Source organism: Prunus mume, linkage group LG4 (assembly GCF_029339155.1).
Source record: "Prunus mume cultivar Tortuosa linkage group LG4, ASM2933915v1, whole genome shotgun sequence".
In the NCBI taxonomy this organism is placed as follows: Eukaryota; Viridiplantae; Streptophyta; class Magnoliopsida; order Rosales; family Rosaceae; genus Prunus; species Prunus mume.
This window is the reverse complement of record NC_142701.1, coordinates 23,971,497-23,994,132: the sequence shown is the minus strand read 5'-3', so window position 1 is coordinate 23,994,132 and position 22,636 is coordinate 23,971,497. Positions and strand designations below refer to the sequence as shown.

At 34.9% G+C, this 22,636-nt stretch overlaps 3 protein-coding genes and 1 long non-coding RNA gene across 5 annotated transcripts; 1 reads left to right on the top strand and 3 right to left on the bottom strand.

The window, feature by feature from the left end:
• Nucleotides 1-38: 38 nt before the first annotated feature.
• LOC107881007 (uncharacterized) lies at nt 39-1,203 on the bottom strand. Its single transcript, XR_016125999.1, has 3 exons — nt 973-1,203; nt 469-601; nt 39-347 (listed from the first exon to the last, which is right to left on the bottom strand). It is a non-coding gene; the product is annotated as an uncharacterized LOC107881007 (long non-coding RNA).
• A 2,738-nt stretch (nt 1,204-3,941) lies between these two features.
• On the top strand, nt 3,942-9,029 carry LOC103329153 (subtilisin-like protease SBT5.3). The gene is made up of 11 exons (XM_089050070.1): nt 3,942-4,119; nt 4,272-4,381; nt 4,471-4,568; nt 4,656-4,820; nt 5,588-5,696; nt 6,315-6,849; nt 7,053-7,150; nt 7,245-7,490; nt 7,764-7,878; nt 7,962-8,175; nt 8,303-9,029. The coding sequence occupies exons 1-11, from the start codon at nt 4,027-4,029 to the stop codon at nt 8,839-8,841; spliced, it is 2,322 nt and encodes a 773-aa protein (XP_088906196.1). The 5' UTR covers nt 3,942-4,026; the 3' UTR covers nt 8,842-9,029.
• Nucleotides 9,009-12,276, bottom strand: LOC103329118 (cytochrome P450 724B1-like). Of its 2 annotated transcripts, XM_008231547.2 has the most exons (9): nt 11,988-12,276; nt 11,556-11,880; nt 11,191-11,343; nt 10,621-10,881; nt 10,389-10,475; nt 10,086-10,164; nt 9,824-9,930; nt 9,496-9,626; nt 9,009-9,374 (listed from the first exon to the last, which is right to left on the bottom strand). In XM_008231547.2, the coding sequence occupies exons 1-9, from the start codon at nt 12,206-12,208 to the stop codon at nt 9,278-9,280; spliced, it is 1,461 nt and encodes a 486-aa protein (XP_008229769.2). In that variant the 5' UTR covers nt 12,209-12,276; the 3' UTR covers nt 9,009-9,277. The 2 variants fall into 2 exon arrangements, with proteins under 2 accessions (XP_008229769.2, XP_088906197.1); XM_089050071.1 differs by lacking the exon at nt 10,389-10,475 and having other exon boundaries at nt 11,988-12,266.
• A 6,912-nt stretch (nt 12,277-19,188) lies between these two features.
• On the bottom strand, nt 19,189-21,289 carry LOC103329119 (putative cinnamyl alcohol dehydrogenase 1). Its single transcript, XM_008231548.2, has 6 exons — nt 21,063-21,289; nt 20,836-20,949; nt 20,464-20,694; nt 20,018-20,303; nt 19,710-19,860; nt 19,189-19,612 (listed from the first exon to the last, which is right to left on the bottom strand). The coding sequence occupies exons 1-6, from the start codon at nt 21,161-21,163 to the stop codon at nt 19,416-19,418; spliced, it is 1,080 nt and encodes a 359-aa protein (XP_008229770.1). The 5' UTR covers nt 21,164-21,289; the 3' UTR covers nt 19,189-19,415.
• Between the last annotated feature and the right edge of the window lie 1,347 nt (nt 21,290-22,636).

Below are 22,636 nucleotides of genomic sequence, written 5' to 3'. Positions count from 1 at the left end.
TCATCATGGTATTATCATTTATGTGAAGAAACTTTGGAAGTAGGAATTCAAGTTTACAGCATTAGAACTTTTCAAAATATAAGACTTATGTAAAGTGGAATATTACCAAAAGCCTAGCTCCACTAAAAAAATAGTGAGATAAATGCCCATCTTCAAGCCACCCAAAAAAAACAAATAAGGAAAGGAGGGATTGGGTTGGAGAAGGAAATTAAGAGGGGTTGGAAAAAGAGCACCCAAAAAAAACCCTACATCAATTGATAGGGCAATGCTCCAAGTGCAGTGGCAGGCCTCTTTGAAATTCTACGTATGGAAACGCTATGGGTTGGTCATCATCCTCAGTCCTCCACCTACACATAAAATTGGTTCTTGATCATCAACTTAATTCCACATTTATTTTGCCCTAATACTTAAAGTAGTACATAATATTTGTGAAATTGCAAAATAATTATAATCTAATTATATAATTACCTGAAATTCTGTACAAGGTGTTGGAGAAAAATTGCAGCGCTTCAAGCTTCCCAAGTTCAGATCCAGGACAGCATCTAGACCCTCCACCAAAGGGAGTAAATCTCTTGCACGTTCGGTCTTGGGTCTGAATTTTCTGTTCAAATTATTTTTCACAATATTGTATTTAGTTAATACACCAACAAAAAAATTGAAAATTCAACGAGTTGACTTTCTGCATGCATACAAAACATGGTGAGAAAGTTACTGTTTTTCCTATGTTTGTAGATTACTAAGTCGGTGTTTAATTTTATGAAATTACTATGTCGGAGATGTTGTAGATTACTAAATCAAATATGCTAATTATGTGGTAAATGGTAATAAAATATGTACAAAAATTAAACCTGAGTTTCAAAAAACAATCAATTAAGCTAATTCTATTATATAAGGTAATTACTATCAATTAAGTCTAAAATATTCAAGAAATTAAGTAAATATATTCGACCAAAAAAGGCAAGAGAAATAAACCTGAGTTGCAAGAATAACAGCATCCTTGTGGAGGAAAAGGGTGAAATGGCTGGTAAGGTTGAAGCTCCCGGTGAGCCACTTCCCCGGTGGCACGATAAGCTGTGCTCCGCCGTCAGATGCACACTGGCTTAGATGATCAATGGCCGCCTTGAAGGCCTTTGTGTTGGACGTTTTGCCATCGCCAACAGCTCCAAAATCAGTCAAAAGAGCACTGTGCTTTCGACAGCTAAGGGCAGAGTACTTGACCGTGCCCCGATTCGCTGGTGTTCTACATTCTGCAGCTCTTAGGAAAAAGAATCCCAGTATAAAAATGATTGCGCCGGAAACCTGTAATTAGAGAAGAAGAACAACAACAAAGAACACATATTGTTATTATTTTCCATGTAATTTGTTGGACAAAATAACAGTGAGATATAGGGGTGGAAAGGAAACGTACATTGGACATCTTTGATTTTCCGTCCATGTTATACAAAACTGTGGTGTTTAGGGACAGAGAGAGTAGAGAATTTATATAGAGGTGCACCAATTGGTTAGTTGTTGTGGTGAGGCAATTTGTTGAGCCTCTTCTTATCTATTAGTTACAAGAGAACAAACTAATAAATGGTCTCAATTGGATGGTCTACTAATTTAATTTTTTTAAGGGTAATTGCAACTAATGTATTGATAGGGTACAATAATAGTGATTATTGCTCGATATTCTTGTAGTGTAATTGGTTTGAGGGTATCTGAATGGAGTGATTAGCGTGAGCTTTTGAAACTTATGCGTAATGTCAAACAATAAGAATGCGGGAAGATTTTCGATATGTATTCTTCTTCAACATAGATGAATATATAGCCATGCCCAAAATCATGAGTTACAATAGGAAACACATCCTGATTTTAATAGGACTAAAATTAAAAAGAAACTAAAAACAATCCTAATTCATTAAGGAATATATGATTCATGTCAACACATAATCCCAAACCAAACAGTAAATACTTCCATTTAAGTAAAGTAAAATCAGACGTGTAAGGAAAGTGTATATGGGCTGCATGTGGATTATTTATCAAATCAATCATCAATGTATGGGTCTTTGTTGCATTGCATTAGTTTGCTTGTGGCTTCATCTTTCTTTGGGAGACGATGAGATATATATTGAGAACGGTTACCTCACCTAAGCCTACTTCCCTCACCACCATTTGCATTGCCTGTTGAATAACATAAAGTTTTTGCTTTTGGCATACCCCGTGTGTCTTCTCTATGTTATGTCTAAAGAAACCTTTCTTATCTTTTGGGAAAATAAAGCGATAATATTAAGGGATCCGGATACTATTTGCATAAACCATAAAAGTTTTAAATAATAAGATATTATCATAATTACACATTTTCTCTCTTTTTTTTCCTCTTTAAATTTACTTATCATGAATAAGAGAAGACATGAATTGATGAACTTAGATCAAGAATGGGTATTGGATTGATTCCAATTCGTGCTTATCATGTGTTAGTAAACATATGGTAAGTGTATTTAATCCCAAAAAAATTAAAAATAAAATTGGGAATGATTGTGGAAAGGCCTAGTGCATTATTACATAAAAATGGAAGTCTTTATACTTCTAGTGTGAGATATACGTCAAAACACATCCCCTCTCTCATGAGTGATGTGACTTGAGTGAAATATGTGACAACTTTATAGCACATATAATGATGTATGGCTAAAATATCTCAATAATGTTACATGTATCATATTTTATTGATCATGCTAAAAAAAGGTGGCTGAGATTTGAGTCATGTTAAAACCTCGCATTAATTTGGTAAAAATAAGACCTAAATGAGATTTAAGTTAAAATATAAATTAGGAGTTTTTAAATGCAATATCACTTTAGGTATGATGTAACTTAAAACTTATATATATATATATATATATATATATGAGTTTGAATGTAACTTTTTAGTCATGTTGAAGAACCCACCACACTTGGACCCAAATATGAGAATTTGGGTATTGCAATGGAGATGACCTAAGGAGTCATCAATTGATTAATAGAATAAACACACACACACACACTAATTTGAAGCGTTTTAGTAGAACTTCATTACCCTTTTGGCAATCTGAATGGCTAAATTAAGGGGAATATTGAGGTATTTGGTATTTATGTGCCACAAATAGTTGTATTAGGGGAAATGTGCAGGTATTTGGTATTTAAATTGCAGAAATAGTTGTATTGGGTTCATGTTTAGTAATAGATATTCCCAACAAAAGCAGATTGGTTAAGAAAGTGAATCATGGCCCACTTGTTTGTTTGGCTTTCAGTTTGTCTTTTTCCTTGTAAATTCAATTGTATATTCATTTATAAAATCCCAACCCAACCAACCTAGGAAAGCCATAATTGGCCTTCAGATATTTTTAGGACTAAGTCAGGGAATTTGAGTCGTTCTATGAGGAAATGAGGGTGTCATTTATGGACCATAAATGCGTGTAAGTTGTAACAAAGACTATATATATCTCCCACTAGTGGATGACAATGGCATATGTAGCACAAGTCCAAACTTATTTAAGGTTTGATGGAGCCATGTATAGCCAATTTGCTTAAATAAGGTCCCCTCCATTTTAAGTACATAGCATTTTCATCAACCTGCATTTTGTTTTGGTCGGTATCGGCCTGCATTGGACTGGCTAATGGAAGAGCATATCCAACCTTTTCTACACGTGGCAATATCCCATTTGCCAATTTTGTTGTTTTATCCTTGGCTACATGAGGTTCTATAAAAATCAGATTCCCCCAGTCCAACAACCCCCTGTTTATTTTCTAGGTGCACTCTAGCACCTTCCAATATTCTATCAATCAATTATTACCATAATATAGGGTCCACAAGGTCACATTAATTTATTTTATTTTATTTATTCTTCAATAAATAATAACATTATGCAGTTAAGCTAATAATACTTGTACCACATTGGGCATTGCAATTTATCTATTGGAGGTTTTTATAAATAAAAACCATAAAAACCCAAAGTTTGCCTTCCACAAGGGGCAAGAAAGAAACAAGGGTCAATCAACCAACCAAACCAAGCAATGAGGCCACCAAGACCAACCATAGCTCTTTACCTCCTGTCCTTCCTTCTCTCCTCCCTTGCACTTCACAGACCCACCTTTGCCATCAAAAAGGTGAGCATTCAATCTTATTTTCTTCCATTAAAAAAATCAAGAAAAAAAGAAGTAGCTCCCATTGCTATGCCTACTGTCATGATTTTTCTTTTCATTTTTTTTTTCATTATGTACTTACTTGCTTGCCTGCTTCTACTGTTGTATTGGTGTAGTCATATGTGGTGTACTTGGGATCACATTCACATCCCCCAAACTTATCAGAACTTGAACTAAACCAAGTGACAGAGAATCACTATGAGTTTCTTGGGTCCTTCTTGGGCAGGTACTTAAACACATTTTAGCACCAACTACTAAAATACATAAACACCATCTTTCTGAGATCATATGTTTGAATTTGTCTGCAAAATGCAGCCATGAAGTTGCAAAAGAATCCATCTTTTACTCATACACAAAGCACATCAATGGCTTTGCTGCCACATTAGAAGAAGAAGAGGCAGCTCAGATAGCCAGTGAGAATCTTTTTTTTTTTTTATAATCTTCTTTCTCCTCTGTTTTGTATACTTGTTCTTCTCATGCTTACCATTGAAACCCCGCAGAGCATCCAAAGGTAGTCTCCATTTTCTTGAACCAGGGAAGAAAATTACACACAACTAGATCATGGGATTTCTTGGGACTTGAGCATGATGGTGTTACTCCACCCAACTCAATCTGGAACAAGGCAAGATATGGTGAAGATACAATCATAGGAAACCTTGATACTGGTCAGTTTTTCTTCTTCTTCTTCTTTTATATTTATTTATTTTATTAATTTTTGTCAATTTTATAAAATTTTGCTTCACTTTCAAGTCATGTTCATGCACTAAAATAAGTTTGATCTGGATCGTTGACTTATCCTCACTCATTTCAACAACAGTGCCTTTCAACAAAATCATGTTTATAAAATTGATTTTCATTTCTGTAACTATTGGTTGGTTTGGTGCTGCTGATATTAAACAATTTCAATGGTGCTCACTAAATACACGTCCTTGTATACGACAAAAATGCATGAACATTGAGAGCTCTTCCTTCTAGAGGATTAATTAATTGTAATATACTAATAATTAATTAGGCCAGGTTGTATTTTAAGGCTTCCATCAAGGGTATAAACTCTCATTGAAGGTATTTTTGTAGTTCTGGGCCACCATTAAAAGAAGAAAAAAAAATTACAACTGTTGCAAGTTGCAACTAGTAAAGATTCTTGTCTTTTCTTTTCTTTTTTAATTACTTTCTTTTATGACTAACATAAGGAGCCAACGCACTGTATACAGACAGATTCTCAGGTTTAAATTCCCACAGCATCATAGTTGTGTGCCTGTATGTGAGAAATCCCTCTCCCCTCTAGTTTAGACGATCGTTTGTACTAAAAAAGATGTAGGAGTGTGCAATTATGTGGATGAAAATATGAAATAATTGTAATTCTAAAAAGAATGTGCGTTGCTTTGCTGTCGAACATTCTTTTTAGCCTCACTGTTGTGGAATGGGATTGTAGGCGCATGGCCAGAGTCCAATAGCTTTAGTGATGAAGAGTATGGACCAATTCCATCCAAGTGGAAAGGAATCTGCCAAAATGAGACAGATTCTGAATTTTACTGCAACAGGTATTCATTATTTTATACCTACTTTCTGTGGAAGATTGATTTACTTTCTGTTTGCTTTTTCTACAACACTTAACTCATTGCTGAAATGTGTTAAAATTGAAGCAAGAAAGAGAACCTCTTTTTTGTTCTTTGTAGTCAGGCCCTTTTTTTTATATATCCAAATTCATGGTCCAACAAAGATGATCTGCTTTAGTAGTAGTGGGGTGAAATGGTATCCATAAAGCAGGATCCATTTGCAGCTTTCTCATAAAGCTGAGTCAAACTTGTTTTAGAAACCTAGAACAGCATAAAACTGGATGAGATAAATCTGCCTTTATCATCAATAAGATGAAGAAAAAAAAAGATAGTAAAACTGCAAACATGTTCTCTTTTGGCTCAATTGCTTCTGGTCCTCATGGTATCTGATCCCATTTTCAAGCTGCATTGCTGCAATTAGATTAAAATTATTATAATAATTTAAAAGAATATATTTATGTAGAGTAAGCAAGCAAATTATTATAATAATGAGAGAGAAGACAGGTTCAGAACATGTATTTGTGTAAAATAAGGGCATCTTCTGAATGGTTTTAGCAACCTTTCCCTCTGAACTTTGTGTTGGATTAAAATTTTGCATGAAAGGAAGCTAATTGGAGCAAGATACTACAACAAGGGCTATGCTGCAGCTGCTGGCACCCTAAACTCCTCCTTTGACTCACCAAGAGACAATGAAGGCCATGGCTCTCACACCTTGTCAACAGCTGGGGGCAATTTTGTAACTGGGGCAAGTGTGTTTGGGTTTGGTAATGGAACAGCAAAGGGTGGATCACCAAAAGCCAGAGTTGCAGCCTATAAAGTGTGTTGGCCTCCAGTGAATGGAAGTGAGTGCTTTCACGCAGATATATTGGCTGCATTTGATATTGCCATCCATGATGGTGTTGATGTATTGTCTGTGTCACTGGGTGGAGATCCCTCTGCATTCTTCAATGACAGTGTTGCAATAGGTGCTTTTCATGCTGTTAAGCATGGCATTGTGGTGGTTTGCTCAGCTGGGAATGCCGGTCCAGCTGAAGGTACCGTCTCCAGTGTAGCGCCGTGGCAGATCACTGTTGGTGCCAGTACCATAGACAGGGAGTTCCCCAGTTATGTCACCCTTGGAAACTGGAAGCACTTCAGGGTTGGTTATAGTCCCTTTTTATCCTAAGCATAGTAGATGAAGGTTACTTAATGTTTGCTGTCTAATTTTCATCAAACGGTTGCAAGAAGCTCAGAATAATAAGACATGCCATACACTTTTATAGGTGTTTGAAAGGAACTTCCATCACATATCCTGAAAAACTACACAAATCCATTGTAATTTGTATCTACTTTGTTCTGCAGGGACAGAGCTTATCGCCTGTGGCCTTGCCGGGGAAAAGGTTCTACCGGCTTATTAGTGCTGCAGATGCTAAAGCAGCTAACGCATCAGTTCAAGAAGCGTAAGGATAATAACAACATCAAGTTCTTTTAATTTTCATTTTACTACTACCATATTCAAGCTCTCAGCAATCTGCTTATTATATGATGCTGCAGTCTGTTATGCAAGGCTGGCACACTTGATCTCAAAAAGGTGAAGGGAAAGATCTTGGCCTGCCTTCGAGGAGACAATGCAAGAGTGGACAAGGGTGAGCAAGCCTTACTGGCTGGCGCCGTGGGAATGATTCTTGCTAACGATGAGCTTAGTGGGAACGAAATTATTTCTGATCCACATGTCCTCCCTGCTTCACATATCAATTTCACCGACGGTGCCCTTGTCTTTGCTTACATCAATTCAACTAAGTAAGATGACATGCCACCAGCAATCATTATATTTCACCAAAACCATGCCTATGCACAGAACCTACCTTAAAATATAAATAATTCATCTTCATCACAGGACCTCTAAACTTGCCTGTTTCAGACTAAGAACTGGCAGCACTAACTGCATTAATTTGAGGTGTAGGCTTCATCTCAGTGCAGGCAGAACAATAGTTCATTCATATAAACAGACATCTAGTTCCATCACTAGCTTCCTTACAGTGAATTGATTGAGAATTTTACTTATTTTGACAGGTCTCCCAGGGCTTACATAAAGCGTCCAACAACGCAACTGGGAACGAAGCCAGCTCCCTTCATGGCAGCATTTTCATCAAAGGGACCCAACATCATCACACCAGACATCCTTAAGGTTTTTTTTAGCATCTCACAAATCTATTCATCAGAGGGAATTGGACTCTCTTAATACTTTGCTCCTTTGTTTTGAATATTCAGCCTGATATCACTGCGCCAGGAGTGAGTATCATAGCAGCCTACACTGAAGCACAAGGGCCAACAAATCAAATGTTTGACGAACGGCGAGTTCTGTTCAACTCAGTGTCAGGCACATCAATGTCATGCCCTCATATTTCCGGCATTTGTGGCCTTCTTAAAACCCTCTATCCTCACTGGAGCCCTGCAGCTATTAAATCTGCAATCATGACCACAGGTAAGAACACCCTAATCCATTCATCTCATCTTCCTTGGAAAGGAATATAGGCCAAGTTTTCTTATAGTCTGGCAAGAAAGCATTATCCTTCATTATGATGTTGTCTTCTTATTCTCGTATTTTACAGCGACAACACAAGATAATAGCAGGGAACCAGTGCTCAATGCTTCTTTCTATAGAGCAACACCATTTAGTTACGGTGCAGGGCATGTTAATCCTAACAGTGCCATGGATCCTGGCTTGGTTTATGACTTGTCCCTTAATGATTACTTGAACTTTCTATGTTCAAATGGTTACAACAAAACACAAATCGAAATGGTCTCAGAGGAGACATATGAGTGCCCAAAACCTGCTGTTAGTCTCACTAACCTCAACTATCCCTCAATCACTGTCCCTAAACTCAATGGATCCCTTGTGGTGACTAGAACAGTGAAAAATGTTGGCACTCCAGGAACTTACAAGGCTCGTATCCAGAACCCAGATGGCATATCGGTTTCTGTTGAGCCAAACAAGTTGGAGTTCAAGAAAATTGGTGAAGAGAAGAGCTTTAAACTACTCCTGCAGGTTAAAGATGCCAAAGCAGCTAAGAACTATGCGTTTGGGAAGTTGATATGGTCAGATGGTAAGCATTATGTAAGGAGCCCCATTGTGGTAAAGGCTGCCTAGAAGTAGCCAAAAATAGTCCAAGTCATCATGTTGTGAGACAAAACCATTTAAATCATGTCAAAATAAGGAAAAAACCAGATGTGTTTATAATTAGTGTGCTTAGTAATAATTAGTCCTACTATAATATCATCTTAGATTCGTATTGTATTATCGTGTTAGATCGAAAATTAATACAACTAAACTTATCATCATGGTATTATCACTTATGTGAAGAAACTTTGGAAGTAGGAATTCAAGTTTACAGCATTAGAAATTTTCAAAATATAAGACTTATGTAAAGTGGAATATTACCAAAAGCCTAGCTCCACTAAAAAAATAGTGAGATAAATTCCCATCTTCAAGCCACCCGAAAAAAAACAAATAAGGAAAGGAGGGATAGGGTTGGAGAAGGAAATTAAGAGGGGTTGGAAAAAGAGCACAAAAAAAAAACCCTTCATCAATTGATAGGGCAATGCTCCAAGTGCAGTGGCAGGCCTCTTTGAAATTCTACGTATGGAAACGCTATGGGTTGGTCATCATCCTCAGTCCTCCACCTACACATAAAATTGGTTCTTGATCATCAACTTAATTCCACATTTATTTTGCCCTAATACTTAAAGTAGTACATAATATTTGTGAAATTGCAAAATAATTATAATCTAATTATATAATTACCTGAAATTCTGTACAAGGTGGTGGAGAAAAATTGCAGCTTCAAGCTTCCCAAGTTCAGATCCAGGACAGCATCTAGACCCTCCACCAAAGGGAGTAAATCTCTTGCACGTTTGGTCTTGGCTCTGAATTTTCTGTTCAAATTATTTTTCACAATATTGCATTTAGTTAATACACCAATAAAAAAATTAAAAATTCGATGTATCGTATTCAACACTACATTACTCTGTAATTTGTGCTTATCTATACAACCGGTTACACATAAGATTCTCTTTGGTGAGCCAAAAGTGTATCAGATTAAATCATGAGGTTTGATTTTATGTTTCATTACCTCCCATCTCCAAGGATGAAACTCAAGAGCACTTGCATGAAGGGAAGGGTCCAAATGAGCAGCACTAAAGACGGGTAGAACTTTCCAGCCAGATGGAATTAAATAATCTGCAGAAAGTTGCATTAGAAAAAGGAAAGAAAAAGACCACTTATTTTTTCATTTAATTAAACAGATCGATCGTCACATACTGCAAAGTGCCAAAGTACAAAAAAGTTCTGCATGCTTTTGGTTGGGCTTCGGCATATTTTAATACTACTTTTACCTCTAAATTTCACATCTTTGAGAGCCTTTCGGTGCACGAATTTTACAACGTTTCCACATCTGAGAGCTTCGTTGATCACCTACCAATAAAAGAAAAACAATTTGTAAAAAATGTCTGACACAAAAATAAAACTAAACAACGCTAAATAAAACCAAGGCAATGGGTGTTTGTTGATTGCCGAGGCCTTTGGTTTGCTCTCAAATGGTGCTGGGTTCAAGTCGCCATGGTACCTGTGTGTGTGAGTTTTCGCCTTTCTTTTTTAATTTTGGCAAAACAATGCTAAATAAATGAGGATTTTCTTACATTTTGGGTAAATTCCATTTTCTTATAATCTTCCCAGTTCAAATACTCCTCTTTCTGCTTCCCTCTTCTAATGTTCTGATGCTCCACCTTTATATAATAATAATAATAAATAATAAAAAAGAGCAAAAATTAATTAAATGCCATTTATGTGTCTTGGCCAAAAAAGAGAAAATAAAATCATAAAGAATTAAATATAATATATATATATATATATATATATAAAAGGTTGCACCTTTAATTGTTGTAATGCAGAAGGTGATTGAGCCAGAAAATAAACTGCCATGCTGATTAAGAGAGAGGTAGTCTCATAGCCACCCAATAGAGAATCCAAGATGAAACTCACTTTTTCATCTTCAGATAAGGTATCAACATCCATAAGTATCTCAAGAAAATCACTTCTTTTACTCCTGCTGGAAGTAGTGCTTGTCTCAGCTGCTTGTCTTCTTCTTTCCTCTATAATTGCTTTCACAGTTGAAGATATCCTCCTTCTAGCCTGTAAAGAGACCATTAACATATCTCTAGCTACTTTTTTTCTTATTTTCTTTTTTGAAACAAAATAAAAACAAAGAAAAGAAGAAAAGGCTATAGATATATCTTGGACAAATTATTTAAATATATTAATTTAGTGACTTTATATTAAAAATGGAAATGTTATCTATCCGACTGTTTGGTAACACGAGATAACCATTAGTCAATCATGTTGATTTGTGTCCCAATGTGTGGTCCTAATTCACAGTCCCACAAACATAAACATGTGTCTTGTATATAAGCTTGACAACAATATATTGCTCATCTGAGGTACCTTAACAGCTCTAGCATATGGAGTTCCAGGAATGTAAAGCGGGAGAGAAATGAGCCCTCTCATGAAAGTCAAGAAATCTTCAAGAATTCTTGTGGTCTGTGGCTCATCTGGGGTCAAACCTAGCACTTGTTTTACTATTACATTGAATGTGAACTGCATGCATGTGGAACCAAAAAATAATTAATATGTAATTAAACCATACACAGAGAGACCCAAAAAAAAAAAAAAATTCCAAGATAAGGATAAAATACTTCCATATCCTCATTTCATTGCTCCTTCTCTCTATCCTCTTCTGATAGGTGACATGAATAGAGAGATAAGACAATGAAACGGGGATACAAAAATTTTACTCCGTGGGAATGTACCTTTCTGGCTTCCTCACAAAAGATGACTTGTGATTTATCTTTCCAAGAGTGAAGTATGCTAATGGTTGTGGCTTCAATGTCACTGAGAAACTCAGGCTTGGACTTGGTAATGGAGACCAAGGAGACAGCCACATTTCTGAGCCTTTTGTGAGTATCAGCCACAGCCACAAGCATGGAGCTCTTGCCAAGGATGCCATGGATAGGCTTTGGATAGCTGCATTCAAACAACTTGCCTTCATTCTGAAGTATGAAGTAGTTGAGCTCTTGATCACATGACACAATTGTGGGAGACAAGAACAAATGCGATTTAAACACTTTCCCATACCTGAAAAATCAAATTAACCATTTTTTTAAACTCTAATCCTTCAATTAGATGAGATACAACAAGAATTAAACATATAGAAGACAATATTAATTAGTGTTTGCTATTACCTAGAACAATGGTGTTGAAGGAAGGCACCAAGAGAATTAGAAGGATGAGGCTTCAAGAAGGCTAGTGTTTGTCCCAATATAGGCCACCCAAAAGACCCTTTGGGTGGAGGGCTACCATTAAGCCTTAGCAACAATAAGGGCAAGAAGTGGTTTAAAATGAGACTCAAAAGGGAGCCAAACATTCCAAATAGAACCACAGGCCAAAAAGTGCTTCCGGCCATGGACAAAGTTGTAAGCTCGAGCAATTGGAGCTTGAAGCTTCTGTGATGGTGTTATAAGTCTGCTATGCGAATAGGAAAGAGAGATGGTATTTATACTACTATATGTTACACACGTCTAATATTACCATAGATTTTTACTGTCGGTTAAATCAACTTTTTGTCAGAGAGGTCAGCTAGTCTAGGATCTAGACCCACAGCATAGGGATACAGAGGAGAGAGAGAGTAATTATTAACAATTGTAATCACATCAAACTTTAAACAATGACAATTAATTGATTATTGTATTAAGCTGCAAAGGGGAGATATATGATCAAATGGAAAGACTTTCATACAATAGGGATAGCATTTTTTTGTTAATTTAGCTAAATTTTTACGTATTATTATATTATTAGTCAAAAATAACAAAACAATATTATCTCATTATAAAAATATTTTTATAGATCAAATTGGTGTTTGAATACATTCACATAATCTCCTTGGTCTTATGTTTACATGGATTAATCAAGATTTTAACTAACAACAATTAAATATTTATTATTTAAGCAATCAAAACAACACTGGTGTGAATTCATGGAAGATGGCGAAAGTAGTGCTTGCAAGTTAAAATCTTGATAATACATGAGCATTGCTAACATCAGTTCCATTTTGTATTGCTGATGTATGAGTTATAATGCATCAACGACAAACAATTATCCATGTATAAGTTATAATACGTTAACGATATATAATCATCCAAGCATTCACATATTGCTAATATTGACAAGATTCTTAATAATATATATACCCCACTCCCAAAAGCTTTGACTCTTTGTTTGCAACGTACTTACCCACCTGCAGAAGAGAGAACTCATTAAAGTTATGGCCACCCTACCACAAAAGTTACAATATGTAACCTCAATCAAGCCACGTAACTTCCACTTTAAGTCATATTCTATCAAGGTTTACAAATCAAAAACTCCACAGACGTCTTATCTAAAACTTCTTAAGATAATTGTGGGTGTTTGTGGTTCTAAGTAATTTAAGAAAATGTAGCTTTAAAAAATCGCAAATGTGGATTTCTGTACTTAGATGTATTTTTTCATGAATAATACTTCCCTCATTACCTTCTATTGTGGCTCATCCACAAAGTGACATGTGTCTTCTTTTTTTTAATTGTCAAAACAATTTCTTCTTTTTTCATTTTTACTCAAACCCTAGCTTTTCACCAAAATAGAAAGAAAAAAACAATCCCATTGGTTTTTTTTTTTTCACTCTGTTTTTTGTCAACCATTTTTAGGTCTTCGTGGCCTTTCCAACTTTAACTTTAATAATCCCTTTACAACCAATGCATGTTGAACTTGATTCTTTATAGTGTTCACAACTTCAAATTTAGCATTCCAAACAAAAGCAATTGCTTGTGGAGAGATCGATGCCCTAGCCATGAGATTCTCTTTTGTTCTATCAAAAAACGAAGAATTAGATTGAAACTTGAAATCTGCTACCAATTTTTTTAGGGCAGTGCTATTCTCACTCCCAAAAAACATCTTGCAATTCACTAAATAATTGTAAAATCAATAATGTTATTTGTACCATATTTAATGATTATTTTGGTGATCATCTCTCTAATAGAGGTGAATCCCGCCAATGTATGTGGGACCTACCTCTATTAGAGAGTGGTCAATAAATATGATACAAATAACAGTAGCATTCTTATAAAATATATAGAACAAATACTATTTAAATTTCTCCTTAAAAAGGCATGTAAACGCTCCCCGGCTTTAATCTAAGTTTTCTTTTCTTTTTTGACTCCTTTTGCGGCACACCCACCAGGGGACGGTGGAGCTTCACATAGTTATTAGAGCGGCTGTTAGGCCCTAACACAACAAAAGTCATAACATGTGATTTCAATTAAGCCATCAACAAAGTTAATCATACTTAATTATTACAGACGTGCAATGCAACCTCTCAGCCTTTATATCTGGTACTTTTTCTTATATTGATTCTTTTTGCTAACCCAATACATGGAAGTAGCTAGATTTTGAGAAACTTATCCATGCACATGGACACCCTATTGGAAGAACCTTTTTCGATCTTTCAAGTTCTAAGTTTTATTATTATAAAGCTAAACTTACTGCGTTTATGTTTTATTAAACATTATAAGAGTATACAATGGATAGAATGAAACCGTCTGAAACTCAACTGAAAGTGAGGAACGATAGGACAATCTTAAAAAGATTCGCGGCCTGAACTAAACACGAGAAAACTAAGAAAACTAAAACCAAAACGTACAATTAGAAAAATTAATCCCTAGATATATTCCAGGCAAGAAAAGTACAACAATTAACAAATTAATTCTAACATGTTCTTGTGTCTTGGTCAAATATGATGGATTGTTTTTTGATATTTTATTTTTCTCTTATTCCTGCATTTTAATCCGTTGGGATTAGCGTAACCTAATTTGTAACTTTGTTGCTTACCCTATAATTATTATATTTTTGCTTATTATTCATTTACGCAAAGCCATTTTATTGGCCTTGCAATGTAATTATGTTAGGGCAATCGTAATAAATAATAAATAAATAATAAATAAAATAATAAATGCTGACGGTGGATGAAGATTTAACTTTAGGGGGAATGCTAACAACCTTCTCTCTAACCTTCTCCTTTGGACCTTCTCCATTTTTTGCTTAACATGTGTCATTCTCCTTACACTTAAAACAATATCATTAATATATTATACAAGCTAACTTTTACTTTCCAAATTTACCCTTATTAAATGTATTCAATTTATCCCAAAAAATTTCACAACTTTCTAACCATCTTAATTCTTTTTTTTAACGTCAAATTTTTTTAATTTAAGAAAATCTCCGCTTTTAAAAAAAAGAGGAAATGTTCCTTTTTTTTAACGTCAAGTTTAGACTTTTTTAAATTTTAAAAAAAAAGGACATTTCCTCTTCTTCTTTTTTTAGACAAACATTTTCTTTATAAAAAAAAATAATTGACGTTAAAAAAAATTTAATAAGATGGTAAGAAAGTTGTGAATTTTTTTTGATAAATTGAATACATTTAATAAGGGTAAACTTGGAAAGCAAAAGTTAGCTTATATAATATATTCATGACATTGTTTTAAGTGTAAGAAGAAAGACATAAGTGAAAAATGGAAAATATTAGAAAGAAGGTTGCTAGCATTCCTCTAACTTTAGATATGGACCATATGGTTTGGGCAAGCCGTGGCTCAACTTGCTTGTGGCATGCAATTGCGTGTGGATCCAAATCCAAAGAGGAAGAGAGAAAAAAAAGACAATATCAGGCCAAAAAAAAAACAATAAGATTTTATTATGTTGGGATGATTCCACTGAGTCAAAGCACAGATTGCAATATATGCTTCTTGGGTTCCTCAATTGTATTATTTCTTCTTTTAGGGACCATTTTCCTTCTTTCTATATCAAATTTTTTTCTTCTAGTGGGCACCAAAAAGATCGACACATAATCCCCAAATAGTGTGTTTGACTGATTTTGCATTGCATACCAACGATACAATTAGATAAATTTATTTGCGGCATATTCTTTGTATGACTTATCACATATTATTTTTCAATGATTTAAATCCGTTTAATTTTTAAATATTCTTTCAAAAAATTATCTCTGCAAAAAATTACTTCAATCCGAAATCATTTGATCACTCAATTAAATTGTTATTTTAGTCTTTTTTTTAAAACATCATGTTTCATCGATTTTATTGCTTGCAATTAGATACTTTAATTATTTTTAATTTATCTGATTTTTGCATGATCTATGAATAAAGGGCATCTCTCGAATAAAATTATTTGACTAATTCCATATTATATATATAATCTAATCAATGAAGTGAGGGGAAGTCAAAGTATTTGAGATATTTTCCAACATAATTGAATAAATATTAAAGTTGTCATTTTTAGGTTAAGTCCATGTCAAATGCTTTGAGGATATTCTTTTACTTTATTTTTAAAAATAAGTGGTTTATAATTTAACTTTCAAGATCGTACTTGAGAGAACACAAGTTGAATAAAACAGTCGCAAAAAGGGGGGGAAAAAGACGACAAATTATTATGGTGGAAATAGTGTGATTTCATCTCTCTTTTTCTCTTCACGAGACTCGAGATGGCACGAGGGTATGTCAGTTGGACCAAAGCATGCATTTGATTTCATTCTTTTTTCTTTGAACGTTTTGACTCTATTCTCTTCCTTTCTGTCTCATTTTTGACTCTTGACTAGAAAAGATTGACCGAATTTTGGTAGGACTTGAAACTCCCCTGCTCATTGACATATGATCTCATGCTGATGCTAGGCTAAGTTATATTCACCCGTGTCGGCGACTGCGGATAGAAGATTGTAAGTTGTTGTGGATTGTGAGATTCATACACATCAAGGACTTTTAATACGAAATTGTTACGTATAATTAGAGATAATATCTATTTTCTTATAATATTTGTTTGTCAAACTTGAGATCCTGCAACATACTATATAAGTTGGCATTTTAATGTTCGACAGACACATAAATAAAGCTAATGAGAATAATCTTCCTTGAATTTTCACAAGCATGGAACTTCTTTATGTTTCTCCATGAGCATCACTCACTTGACCAAATTTCAACAAGGTCAATATTTTTTTGTATACGGAAAATTCAATTACAAACAAAAGCCTCTCGGGTCAAAAAAGAAAAAGGATTTTTAGCCGTTTTATCCTTTGAACTATGACACTAATCTAACTTAACTCTTGAATTATTTTTCAGTTAATTTAGTCCTAAAACTCATTATAAATAACTAATTTCACTCTTACCGTTAAATTTTTTGAATTTCATCATCTAATTTTCTGTCAAAATGTCACATATAGAGCAAATGAGTACATTTTTTTTTAATCTTTAAAATACAAATGAAACAAAATAAAAGCAAAAACACAAGTATGTCTTTTTCGGATACTCTAATCTCTGTGTATGTAAGATCTATGCCATGGATTTCAATCTAAGAAATCTCTGACCCACAAATCCAAGACATTTGGAAGAGAATCTAAGAAACCGACACGAATGAGATCAGACCAGCAGATCTAATTTGACATCTTAGAGCTTAGATCTGCAATCCTCTAGACGACGCTCGCGGTGAATGCTATACCCGCAAGCCCACACCTCCACCATAATCATTAGTTCTTCTTCTATCTCTGACCATTGGCTGAGCCAGTTAAAGCCCACAGGGTCACTTGACTCTTCTCAACATTTTAAAAACTTTAAATTTATGTATGTTATTCAAGTTATTTTATAGGTGTTATCTGTTTATTAACCCTTTTTGTAAATGTCAATTGTCTACAATGAATATGAATATAATCTATATTTATTTTCATATCTTCATATGTCATTTACATGTGTGTGCCATGCATTTTATTTGATTTTCTCATTTTCTTTGTTTACTCTTTCATTATCTTTACGTTGATAGAATTTAGGTTATGCTTACTTAAGATATTAAATTTGCGATATTGAAATTTGTTTTCCTATAAAAACTATATTTTCATTTATAATGAATTCTTAAATATATTTTTCTATAAAAATTAAGTTTATTGTAATTATAAAGTTATTTAAAGTTCAATCTCCTGATAGAATTTCTGGCTCTGTCACTGCCTTGACTATGAGCCTCTCTCTCTCTCTCTCTCTCTCTCATTTCTTTATGTACCCAGACGCACCCAACCTTCACTTCTTTCATGGATTTTTTTTATTCTTCAGTTTTTACATTTTCTGAGTTTTATACTTTACCTTGTACGATGACAAATATGTCCTTACAATTAATGGCAAATTGAATAGAGTTTTAAAAACTTGACACTAAATCTTAAATTGGCTATTTATATAAGTTTAAGTACTAAATTGGTTGAAAAAATAATTCATGAGGTAAAGTTCGATGAGGATGATAATTATTTACCTTTTTTTTTTATGGTCTGAAGAATTATTTACCTTCAAAACAATTATTTTTCACTATATAATTAAGCTGCAAATATATATATATATTTTTAATAGGCAAACCGTCCAGAAAACTAATGAACTATTATCTTAATTAATAGAGTTTAATTAGCAGGGAGCAAAAAGGTGGCACTAGATCAAGTGCTATAAAGTGGTGATTGCACGTGCAAGCCATGTGGTCCCAGAAAGATGAGAGAATCATTACCCGTGGGCTGCAGGATCTCTCCTCCTCAACCCGTGCGTGTGGTGGCAAAAGGCTACGTGAAAATATGATGGTCTTTATCTACAGGTGGCCAGGTGGGGTTGTTGAACCACCAGAAGGGATAGGATCGGAATCAAATCAAAATAGCCAGTAGCAGTAGGTTATTTTGTTATATTCCTATATTAAAGTTATATCAAGTTTTATAAGAGTTGGGGTCCAAAACTTTGTAAAATAAGGAAAGTTTTGAAGCCAATTAAAAGGATCCTATTTATTTCATTTTGTGTGAACTGTTGCTTGACAAGCTTAGAGTGTTAGTCAAATCGGCCCTTGGTGATGAATAGAGATAACTTGACCTAGACCTATATAAGCTTAAGACCTAGCTCTCGTTAAACATGTTCTCTAACTCTAATCTCATCATAAAGAGAGAGTTGAAATAGTTTCTAAGAGAGAGCAGAAGTCTAAAGTCATTCGTGTCTTTTACTTGTTTTTTTATCTTTCAAACGTTGTCAGAAACGTTTTTAAGTATTATAGCATCTTAGTAGTCTATGTGTAAGAAACCTCATCTCCTTTATACTTTAAGCTCTCGCCTGTATTTAAAAAGAATGTTATTTTTTTAAGATCCTAGTAGTATAGTATCATAACATGTTTATTTAAAAAAAGATCATTCAAAGGAAAAAGCCCATGTAATGTATTGGGCTTCATATGCAAGTTGGACAGAACATCCCAAACTTGATAATTCCTTGACTGAAAACAAAATAAGAAAATAAACCAATCTCAAACAATATCAAAATGCTGCACAAATAATGAAAAGCTCAAATGTAAGAAGAAATTGTGAGTGCTCAAAATTCCAAATCACATAGTAGTTTATTCATTTAATCCTTCTAAGTTCTAACCACTGACCACTCACATAATGCAGAAGTTCAAAAAGCCCAAAATACAAACCCTGTTACATGTTATTGCAAATCTCAGTATACAGCCTTCTCAAGCTTCTTCAGTCTCTATAACAACTGATCAAGGCATTGGAAGAGAAATCTCACTTTTTCTTATCATTTCAGGGAGCTTTCGACATCTATCACAAAACGGTACTTCACATCTCTCTTTATCAGCCTCTCAAGAGCTTCATTTACATACTGAATTGGGACTATTTCTATGTTTGGATATATCTTGTGAGCAGCACAGAAGTCTAGCATTTCCTGCGTCTGCTTCGTACCGCCCGTTGCGCTACCAGAAATCGACTTCATACCTGACAAATGGTCAGTCGAATCTGGTTCATTAAACTGGCAAATTTTGTAGCCTAGGATGAATAAAAACTCTTTGAGTATTGAAATTGCTAAACTTACCCCCAATCAGGCTTAGAGGACTCAATTTGACTTCACTTGGAGCCCCAACCAAGACAAGAACACCAGCAGTCTTCAACAGGGACATGTATGGATCAAATGGATGATCACCAGATGCTGTGTCAATAATGAAGTCAAGTGACTTAGCCAGGGCCTGCATAAATGGTAAAATCAGGGAAACATGTGGAGCTTTAGAACGATGTGTCATGCACAACTTTTGATACAACAAACAAAATCTGTGCCATTGATTTTGTACTGAAGAAGTATTAATGGCACAGATCAATGCTGGAACAAGCATTATGTATCTGTACCGTCATCTGCTCTAGGTCGGATGAGACCACGAAATTGTCTGCACCAAGCAGAGTTAGAGCTTCTTCTTTCTTCGATGTGCTCGTGCTGAAAACGGTCACATTTAGCCCAAAAGCCTTCCCAAATTTCACTGCCAAGTGACCAAGGCCACCAAGTCCAATCACCCCTAGAGATTTTCCGGGCTGGTTCATCTTGTGGCGCATCATCGGAGTGTAAACAGTGATGCCAGCACAAAGCAGAGGAGCTGCTGAGGCCAACGGATAGCCATCTGGTATCCGGAAGCAGTACCTATAAATTCAAGAACAAAATTTTACATCTTCCATCTGCTAATCAAGCAACTAATTTTGTTCGAACCAAAAAACAAAAACAAAAACAACCAATTATGTAGACATTTAGAAATCCGGACACCAATTCTGCATGTTTCAAAAGGAAAGCGGAGAAAACTTGCCCTTGATGAGCAACAATGTAACTGGAAAACCCTCCTTGTGTAATTGTGCCATCCTCATCAACATTGTTATAAGTAAAAACTGCTCCCTTTTCACAAAAAACTTCAAGACCATCACCACAATAGTCACAGTTTCTGCATGAATTAACATAAGTTCCTATTCCGACATGGTCACCGACTTTGAAGCCATGAACATTGGAACCAACTTCTTGCACAATGCCAGCAATCTCATGTCTGTTGCACAATCAATTGAGAACATTTTTTAGATTAATAACCGCTAATTTTTTAGATTCGTTTAGCAGGTAGATTAAATCACATTCATTTAACGGTAATTATCGTGAAAAAAATGCCCTGGTAACAAATCACTATACATACCCGGGCACCATTGGATACTTTGCATTTCCATGCTTGTTCCTTGGAAAAAGCACATCAGCATAACAAATTCCGCAGTGTGTAATCTTTACGGAAACATCATCGTTTTGAAGAGACCTGAACAATTTAAATCAACTCAACCTAGCTAGTTCAACAACAAATTATCAAAAAACAATTTAGCTAGCCTAGCCACATGCAACCCAAAAGTCATGATCAGTTCAATAGTATACCTTCGGCTAAACTTGTAAGGCGATAAAATTCCAGATTCGTCTGTTGCAGCCCAACCCAAGCAGTTCCCATTTCCATTTGCACCAATATTTTCAGAGCTCATGATTTTGAATGGTTCCAAATTAATATGTATGTCGCTAGGAAGAAGGGCTGTGAGAGTTTTTGAAAGAGAATGGTAGTTTGAGGCAAGAAAATTATGCTTTTTGGGTTTTTGTGTTTTAAGAGAGACGCCTTAGTGTTGTGGACTATATAGGCCAACGATGACGCAAGGGGATGCGTGATCATCACCCCTTACCCACGTACGCAGTGATGAGTTTTGAACTTTCATGGATCGTTTTCCTTACCAGTTATATGTGGGGTAAGAAGTTCTAGGATTTGTTTAGTCTTATATGTGTGAAAGGGGTATGCTAGGGTGACCTTTTCTTTCTACCTTCTTTATCTTCCTCTCCAATTTGCAATGTTGGACGATAAACGAAATCATTCATTTATGAGGTTGTTCTTCAAGGACCATTCTTGAAAAAGGAAAATCGATTAAATTGAAAATCGTTTAAGTCATTTGATTAATACTATGATAATTCAATGCTTAATCAAAACACTATGTTCGTCTATTTAGTTGATAAAAATTAGATGAGTAAATAAATTTCAGTTTGGTTGAGTTTTTTAGAGAGAGAATTTTTAAACGGTGACTTAGAAGATAGACAATACTAATTACCAAATCATATGATTTGTCACTCTCTCACCCACATGTATGAAAGTTCAACTTTTTCATGGAGGCAGCAAAAAAGGAGAGAAATCAAGTGGGTGGTCTAGAACAAGATAAATGAAAATAATAAATCAATCTCAACCTCAACCAATATACGTATATAAATTATCTCACAAAATGAAGGCTCAAAATAAGAATTAAATTGAATGCTGAAAGTCAACTCTTGTAAAGTCCACATCGTATGGAACTTTATTTAATATCCACTACAAAAAAAATCAACAATTGTTACCTTTTTATTGGTGTGTGAAACTCTGTATTTTTAATACATAATTATCTTAGTTAAATATATATTAGTATGTGTAATTATCTTGGTACGTATATGTAAATATTGTTGTTATACTTTTATATTAATTATTATTGTTTGCCCGTTTTGCGTTCACTCCTGTGATGGAAGGGCAAAGTTCCCCACTGCCTTGAGAACCATAAACTGGTCGACAAGTCACCTTTCTTTGGTGTCTTGCGTGCCATCTTTGCTAGCAATAAAAATTCTAGCAGACTTAGTTTGGAGTAGATAACTTGCGCCCCAAGTTACTTGATTTCTGCAAACAAACGATTGTGAATTTGGGTGAGGAATATCTCCCAAGTAAGTTCTTTTCTTGCCTCAGACGGGTGAGGACTTTAACAATTTATCTCAAGATATAAACAGTGCTGTTCGCCAAAATGGTTGATGGAATTTAAACTGTTTGCAGAATCGATGGAATTTAAATTGTTTTAAGCGTAATCGATGGAATTTAAACTGCTTCAGCGTAATCGATGGAATTTAAATCGCTTTTTAAGCGAACGCTTTTACAAAACTATAACAATAAATACTCA

What these genes read in the sequence shown, in the direction of transcription:
- LOC103329153 (XM_089050070.1), top strand. Translation starts at nt 4,027, where the DNA reads ATGAGGCCACCAAGACCAACCATAGCTCTTTACCTCCTGTCCTTCCTT. An exon ending in GCTTACATCAATTCAACTAA is followed by an intron (nt 7,491 to 7,763) that starts GTAAGATGACAT and finishes TTATTTTGACAG; the next exon opens with GTCTCCCAGGGCTTACATAA. An exon ending in TCACACCAGACATCCTTAAG is followed by an intron (nt 7,879 to 7,961) that starts GTTTTTTTTAGC and finishes TTGAATATTCAG; the next exon opens with CCTGATATCACTGCGCCAGG.
- LOC103329118 (XM_008231547.2), bottom strand. Translation starts at nt 12,208, where the DNA reads ATGGCCGGAAGCACTTTTTGGCCTGTGGTTCTATTTGGAATGTTTGGC. An exon ending in AAATGGAATTTACCCAAAAT is followed by an intron (nt 10,165 to 10,388) that starts GTAAGAAAATCC and finishes TTTTATTGGTAG; the next exon opens with GTGATCAACGAAGCTCTCAG. An exon ending in CAAAGATGTGAAATTTAGAG is followed by an intron (nt 9,931 to 10,085) that starts GTAAAAGTAGTA and finishes AACTTTCTGCAG; the next exon opens with ATTATTTAATTCCATCTGGC.
- LOC103329119 (XM_008231548.2), bottom strand. Translation starts at nt 21,163, where the DNA reads ATGAGCTCTGAAAATATTGGTGCAAATGGAAATGGGAACTGCTTGGGT. An exon ending in CCTTACAAGTTTAGCCGAAG is followed by an intron (nt 20,950 to 21,062) that starts GTATACTATTGA and finishes TAAATTGTTCAG; the next exon opens with GTCTCTTCAAAACGATGATG. An exon ending in AAGTATCCAATGGTGCCCGG is followed by an intron (nt 20,695 to 20,835) that starts GTATGTATAGTG and finishes ATTGTGCAACAG; the next exon opens with ACATGAGATTGCTGGCATTG.